We start from the raw sequence: 7,633 nt of genomic DNA on the forward strand, positions 1-7,633 counted from the left end.
ATAATTCCTATAAGTAGAGCATAAAAAAAACTAGGTGAATTTTAAATTAAAACTGATTTTTGTTTATATCACGTGATGGTAATGGCGAAACGAGATCAACATCTGTAAATGATCACACGATATTTGTTTATTATTATAATAATAATAATTTTTGAGATTATCGATTATCAATTCAGGGAATACATAAATAAAAAAACTTTAATTTGTGAATTACCCCTTACAGTATATGGAATAACCTTTTTTAAATTTAGAATGTAACTCAAGAATATACATGATAACTGAATTAGAATTATAGAATTTTCGTAAGATTGTGAATCTCAATACGTCATTTAAAAGAAAATAATGGGAATCCTAAAATAAAAAGAGAAAATTGGGCCTAATAAATCATTATACAAAGCTAATAAAGAAACTTATAGGCAATCATTAACTAATCAGAATTGTTAGAGAATAAGAAACTTAATCGGAAGAAAAATAAGGATAATGTGATTGAATTAATTGCTATTAAAATTGCTTTCCATGTAGGTGTATACGGTAAATAAATACGTTTTTGCGGTAAAATACTAGTTGCTGTAGTATCCAAATATACAAAATAAACGTAAATTGGGAAAACTGTAGAATAACTGAGCTCAAAAATAAGTAAACTATTAAAAAGAAGAGAGAGAGAATTACTATAAAAGCCAATTACCATAAAAAAAATTCAAAAAGAAAAAAATTTTTATACATACGGTGTATTCTTAGAGAAGAACAATATGTTCAAAATGTTTCCAGCAAGATGGATACCCGATGCAAGGAGTAAAACAAGAAGATGTTTAGGATATTCAATTGTAGTTGGTAAGATTGGGATGTAAGTACCGTGAGTGTTATCGTTAATATTATTATCGTCTTCATCAGGATTCAATGAGGGAAGGGTATCCCTTTCAGCTTCGCGAATGTGTTCTTTTGTGGAAATATAAATGCGTGTGAACTCAATAACTAAAGCAATGTCCATAATTAAACCTAAAGAAGAAATATAACTATTAATATTACTCCACGAAATATTTATAATAAACACATGAAATTAAAGTGCCAACCTTGGAATTTAAATAAGGCCGCATCTTTAGGGAAATCAAGTAAGATTACAGCGGCACTAGCGGACAAGATATAAAATAATAACCAAGCAAATAAAGATCCGCCCTTTATTCTACCACCATTTCCAATCAAGGTCAAAATTGCCATTTCAGTTGCATTATGAAGTATTCCAACTGCGCTAAATAATTTTCCTACATCAACAAATATAGCAAAAAGAACAGTTGCAAATGTGGTCCAGACATAAAGGACAAGTAAACGATTAAAACCAATCGTTGGTATGCCATTAATATCTGCATCGCTATCATCAGTAATGGTGTAGAAGCGAGTGATAAGTTTTTGATTCGTTGGAGGGTGATTAACTATCTTCAAGCCTATAGTACCGGTTATTGCAAGCAATACAACGGTCAATGTATTTACTGCATCATTTTGATCATAATTGTATCCTAACAAAAAAAATTTAAATTAGCTTTCGTTATTCAAGTATAGTTTTTTTGATAATAATAATAATAGTTACCTTCGATCTCTCCATGCCATGTCGGATATCCAGTGTGACGATCTGGTTGCTGTTTTATATCTGGAAGCTTCACAAAACTGAAACTTAAAATTACCGCTGCCAACAAACCAATTGATAATAAAAGTGTAAATAATTGCATTAACCTAACAACCATTTTTTATGATTTTTGTGAAAAAAAAAGGTTTAAAAATGAAATGAAAGATTAAGAAGCATTTATATATAACGATAAACAATCTTTTTTTCGATTGAGCCTTTTTTGAACAATTCAATAACCTTCCAATCAAGCATATTGATTAAAAAAAAAATGTTGCAGATTAAACTTTGTTTTACATAATTGGTAAAAATAAATAAATATTTACAAAACATTGGGAAATAATAATAACTTAAAAATCTTATAATCGTGAATTCTAGATTATACTATTATTGTTATTCACAAATGAATTTGGTCCCTTCTAGTATATTTTTATTCATAACAGGTACTTTACAAGATATGGTAGATATGGTAGGCTAAATTTTGTATTACTATTATATGTCATCTATACATAGAAAAGTTCCTCGGCCGAATAAGTTGATATTTTGCCTGTACCAAACGCGTATAAATTAATTGGACCCCGAGTAAAGAATTTAGTATCTTTCAATTAACAATTACATAATCGTGTAAATCGCTTTTCCGTTATCTATGCAATATCCTTAAATCTGACCTTATCTGTTATCATTTTCACATCTATGTTAATTAGACTATAATTATACAAAATAGTAGTGGATTATAAACAATAAGAATGCATAACAGGTATGAAGCAAGACCATACCAGGATTTTATCGTACAAATTATTATTTAACAACTTATTAATGTTTGATAATAAATCCCTGTTAAATTGTTAAATTAATTAAATTAATGATTAATTGGCAAAATGTTAAAGAACTTCAGTGTAAAAATTAAAATTAAATCCTATTTTATTATAAATAAGTGGTGATTATAACAAAAATATTTTTGAAATAATGTTAGAATAGAAAGGTAAAACGCTCTGATTTCAAATTTTGTCTAGTGTGAAGCTAAAATGAGAAATGTTAAAAAAATGTTTATTCCTATTCAAACCTCATATTAAAATATAGTGTAAAATGTCAGAATTACGTTATTAAATAATTTATTTGGAAATTGACCAGCACTAGCTGCGATTTAGTAAAGTGAATAAACTAATATGTAAATATTCCCAGAAAAAATGTCAATATAGGAAGCTATTTGCTGTTTTATAACGTATTATTCATATCTTTTCCTGTTATTTGTCTTAAATAAATAAGTAATCTCTTTTTATTTATAACACCAACATATTGACCACGATCTACTACAATAACATATCTCAATCCTAACTTTTTAAATAATTCCAATACAATTTCCAATGAAGCATTTTTTGATATAGTTAATGGTGCCTATTAAATGATATTATTTTAATACTGTGCATATATACAATGTATAAAAAATTTATTACTTACCTGATTAACATATGCAGTGAAATTAGCAGATTTATCAATAACATTTTCATCCTTGAAATAACATCTTGTTAAATTATCTGAGCCATGCGCTAAACTTAATGCATGCTCTAATTCTGTTGATGCTATATATCCTACTAGTATTTTATTATCTACAATTGGAAATCCTGCATCTGAATATCCTGACGTAGCTATATTTCATAACCAAAATAAATGTATATGAGGATATATTTATTATGTATGTATATTTTAAAAAAATACGTTATACTCACATAATTTTTTCAATTTATTTTTGAGTTCACCAATAGTATTCAAATCATTAACATCGATAACCTCTAAATCTCTTTGACATAAATCCAATGTAGTGGTAAATGTCGTGTTTGCTCCATCATATTCCGTCTTAGAATCTAAATATGGATGACCTCCTAAATCTATTAATAAGTCATAAATACCATGTTTTATTATTCCATCTGCTACCCACTTTGATATCATTATAGCAGTCATTATTGGCTATTAAATAAATAATAATAATAATTATTATTATTAACGAAACATAATAAAAGATAATAAAAGAAGGAAACTATTATTTAACTCACCAAAACATAGGTTAATGTACCAGTTAATTCAAACATAATAACTGTTAAAGAGACTGTACTTCTTGTAACTCCAGCTAATGAAGCAGCTGCACCGACCATTGCATACACACCTGGTATAACACAATCACCATTTATGTTCTGATTACATACCGTTGAATATATAGGAAAATCTGGATACGTCCTATTATTTTATTTTTATTAATATACTTTTACTACTTGAACAAATTCAATCATTACTCTTATTAACACTTACATAGTTAGGTACTGCATAACAATTCCAAGCATTCTTCCAAAACATGCACCAACAAGTAAAGCTGGAATAAAAATTCCGGCAGGTACTCTTATACCGAATGTTATTACACATGTAAGGAATTTAGAAATTAATGCAAGTCCAAGTAAATAAAATGCTTCAAACATTCCATTAAAAGAATTACTGTAAAGTTTTTAGAAGATTGTGATATAAATTTAGATTTCACATATATATACTCCTTCCTTTCGAAAAATATAAATAACGTACTCGCATAATCCATCATGCTCCTTTTCATTAGTACACTCGCTAAACAAGCCGAATATCAATTCTGTGTTCGACATCCTTGTATATTTATTACCAAAATTTACAGCAGCAGTAATAACAACAACCATCATTACCTCAACTACTGGCCATTGTTTCAACCATGTTCGATTTCGAATATATTTTGTATATAAGAGAATTAATTTACATAGTGATGCACCAAACAATCCCTAAAAATTCAATAATTTAATGAAAATTTGAAAATTTAAAATTGAAACAATTAAATTAATTTTTTTTTAACGCTTACCCCTAAGACTCCAAGAATTAAGAAATTAACTATCTCAAAAACATGCCAATCCTTATTATAAGAAACTTGAAACATGACAATTTTTCCTGTATTAAACGGATCTATCAACTAAAAGAAAACAAATGTTAAAATTTTACAAATGTCAAAGAAAATATGAAGTAAACACTATACATTACTTTTAATGAAACTGCGGCAACAATGGCACAGAAGAAACTTCTGCATAAAGTTTTACTTGGGAAATAATAACTGACTTCCTCCAAAGAGAATAAAACACCACCAATTGGCGCAGCAAAGGCTACACTAACACCGGCAGCTGCTGAAGCTGAAAGAATTTCCCTACGTTTACCTTCATTCTTATTGTATTTGTGAAAAAGACGAGATAAAACATTGCCGATACAGCAGGCAATATGAACAAATGGTCCTTCTTTTCCAAGTGTCATTCCTGCTGAAACAACCATTGCCTAAGAAAAAAAAAAGAATTTGTTTGTTTTATTTCTTTAAATCATGAAATAAATTAATTACATACCAATGAAATTGCTTTAATCCAAAGAGTTCTTATACCGAGAAATCCACGAATCACAAAACCGCTCAAAATAGTTTTGACTTCTGGAATACCGCTACCAGCAGCGTAGGGTTTCAATTCTTTACGTTTCGGTTCTATATTTTCTATTCGAGCAGAGCTTTTGGATGATGGTCTGGCATATAAAGAATTATATTTAACAAGTAACGCCGACCCAGTCGCGAAAAGAAGCTAAAAAAAAAAATATAGACAAAAATTTATTTTAAATTCATTTTATAATTTAAAATCTGAGATCAATACATACTGCTACAACAACATAAGCAAAGAAATCAAACAGCTTAGCATCCGATTCATCATGTATACGGATAGCTTGAGACCATGAGTTCCATTTATCACATTTATTATCATCATTTAAGTCTAACCCGTTATTAGTAATATTTGCACAACAAAAATTCCTGTTTAATCGCAATGATTCCGTACAATATCCGTCCTTCAAATCAGATCCCCATTCTGCAGCGATGTCAACACCAGCAGCGAAACATGCTGTCACGATTCCTATAAAGGAAATAGAACGACTTAGAAGTCATAATTTAATTTAAGTTTGTATTGGAATATATAACTTACCTATTAGAAAAACGAGAACCCAGCCTTGTAATCCGTCATATGACGTAACTATCCATCCACGAATTCCTTTGATCGAGTGGAGTTTACGTATACGAACGCGCTCTTTGACATAATCATGAATCCAATCTGAATAAAAAAAATTACACGTAATTAAGAATTTCTGATTTAAATTATCGAATATGAAAGATAACAAAATTTAACTTTACCGATAGTTGTATAATCATCGTACCAAACACGGATACCACCTCCTTCATTAAGCATGGCTTGTTTGTCTTCGTCGTAAGCACCACTTCTCCTTTTATATCGTCCAATTTGTTCAGTAAATGCCGCTGTTAAATGTTTTAGTTGCCTAGGATTCCAAGTATGCCGCCGAAAACGTGAAGATGAACTATTTAAATAAATATATTTAAACGAATTCATTCGTTTATAATATTTCTACATCAATATCTTTGATGGTGACCATTCTATTAGTCTAATGAAATTGATCACAAAGTTAAATAAAAAGTAACAACCTAAAAGCGTTATCGTCCTCCCTTGCAGATGGAAAATGACTATAATGAGAAGAAGGCTCACGAGCACCTTCCAATAGGGAAGTAGTTTCATTTGGTTCTTGTACATTGATACTATCTTTTGAATGTTCTGAAAAAGATCGAGAGCGTACAGCTGGTAAAGGATTTGAATAATTGTTGTCTCTTCGATTTTCCAAATTCGATAAATTGGTATTAGAGATTGGTTCATTTTGTTCATCACCATGACCGTTTATACTTTTTCTTCGGCTTCTGTCTGTCATTATAAAAACGTTAAAAATGCGTTAAAAGTTTCAAGAAAAAAAAAATTTTTTAAAACCTGGTTTATAAGGAGGGATGTTCAAAAAGGGGTTCGTATTACGCATTTATAATTTTCACCCTGCATTAATATAGCACATGGAATCAGTGGGATCATGTGTTGTATTATTGATTCCCACGTCCTAAGCTTATCCAATATTGGAAAAAACGAATATAAGTATAATTTTTTAAAGGTGTAATATTTCAAAAATGGGAAGTGAGATCTTGATATCACGTGATTTAACATTATATGATCGGACAAATTTTTGCCTCTCTAGGAATAAAAGCGGGGATTTTAAATATTGTTTTTCAAATGAATTTTGGAGATCATATCTAAAATAGATTTAAACCCTTTTATATAAACTTTAGAGTAAGATAAAGCCGCGTCATGTGTGACGCTAATTTTTTCTTTTTTAATCTCCTTTTTCTACTTTTATAATTCCATATTTCCACATTTTCTTATTTAACGTAATGTTTCTCAGTTTCCTTTTTTTAAGACTATTTAGTTCTTTTGGTTTTGCAATTAAAGTACATTTTTCTAGTTTTTTGTTTGACACTTTGTACCTTTTATTCTTTTAGCTACTGTATATAATCAATTTCATCAACTTTTTATTCCTCACCTTTTCCATTATATTTTTACCCTTTCCACTTTTTTTATTTCATTTTTTTTATTATTTACCATTTTCTATTACCTTTATTTTTTTTATTACCTTTTTGTCTATCTTTTTCATTTCTCTTTATCTTTTTGACAATTTCTGTTTCTCTTTATTTTTCCAACACATTCTCATTTCTGTTATCCTTTCCATCATGTTTTCATTTTCCTTATTTATACATCACATTTTTATTTCTCTCTATTTTTTACATCTTTTAGTTTCTCTTACATCTTTTTTGCCTTTTATCTTGTAATGATAATGGTTTGACAATTTTAGACAATTGAATGTAAACAAAATATTTTAAAAGAATTATATAATAATTTAGTAATAATAGTTTAATAGTTTTAGACAATTGAGTCCAATTTTAATAACATTTACAAGATTAAAAAATGTATTGTATTTTTTATTGCAATTTATTACAATTTTCTATTATCTTTGTTTGTTATTGCATTTAGAAGTAATAATCTGAAAGTGAAATCTGCAAAAATACAAGGAAGTTTTTAATAAAAAACTTACCTTTTTTTGATT

General features: G+C 28.6%; 2 protein-coding genes across 2 annotated transcripts; both read right to left on the reverse strand.

The window, feature by feature from the left end:
• Positions 1-4: 4 nt before the first annotated feature.
• OCT59_010037 (uncharacterized protein) lies at positions 5-1,767 on the reverse strand. Its single transcript, XM_025330825.2, has 4 exons — positions 1,583-1,767; positions 1,071-1,511; positions 726-996; positions 5-641 (listed from the first exon to the last, which is right to left on the reverse strand). Exons 1-4 carry the CDS (start codon positions 1,734-1,736, stop codon positions 428-430), a joined length of 1,080 nt encoding a protein of 359 aa, XP_025168146.1. The 5' UTR covers positions 1,737-1,767; the 3' UTR covers positions 5-427.
• A 738-nt stretch (positions 1,768-2,505) lies between these two features.
• On the reverse strand, positions 2,506-6,418 carry OCT59_010038 (uncharacterized protein; the record flags this gene model as incomplete). The annotated part of the gene is made up of 13 exons (XM_025321705.2): positions 2,506-3,010; positions 3,074-3,261; positions 3,343-3,580; positions 3,667-3,847; positions 3,920-4,099; positions 4,184-4,407; positions 4,485-4,592; positions 4,661-4,945; positions 5,011-5,235; positions 5,309-5,559; positions 5,629-5,754; positions 5,835-6,016; positions 6,141-6,418. 13 exons carry the CDS (start codon positions 6,416-6,418, stop codon positions 2,831-2,833), a joined length of 2,646 nt encoding a protein of 881 aa, XP_025168145.1. The 3' UTR covers positions 2,506-2,830.
• Positions 6,419-7,633: the final 1,215 nt, after the last annotated feature.

The sequence above is a fragment of the Rhizophagus irregularis genome, chromosome 18 (genome assembly GCF_026210795.1).
Source record: "Rhizophagus irregularis chromosome 18, complete sequence".
NCBI lineage: Eukaryota > Fungi > Glomeromycota > Glomeromycetes > Glomerales > Glomeraceae > Rhizophagus > Rhizophagus irregularis.

Coding starts and splice junctions, on each gene's coding strand:
- OCT59_010037 (XM_025330825.2), bottom strand. CDS start 1,736: ATGGTTGTTAGGTTAATGCAATTATTTACACTTTTATTATCAATTGGT. Junction 1,512..1,582: donor ATGGCATGGAGAGATCGAAG/GTAACTATTATT, acceptor TTTTTTTGTTAG/GATACAATTATGATCAAAAT. Junction 997..1,070: donor GGCCTTATTTAAATTCCAAG/GTTGGCACTTTA, acceptor TTTCTTCTTTAG/GTTTAATTATGGACATTGCT.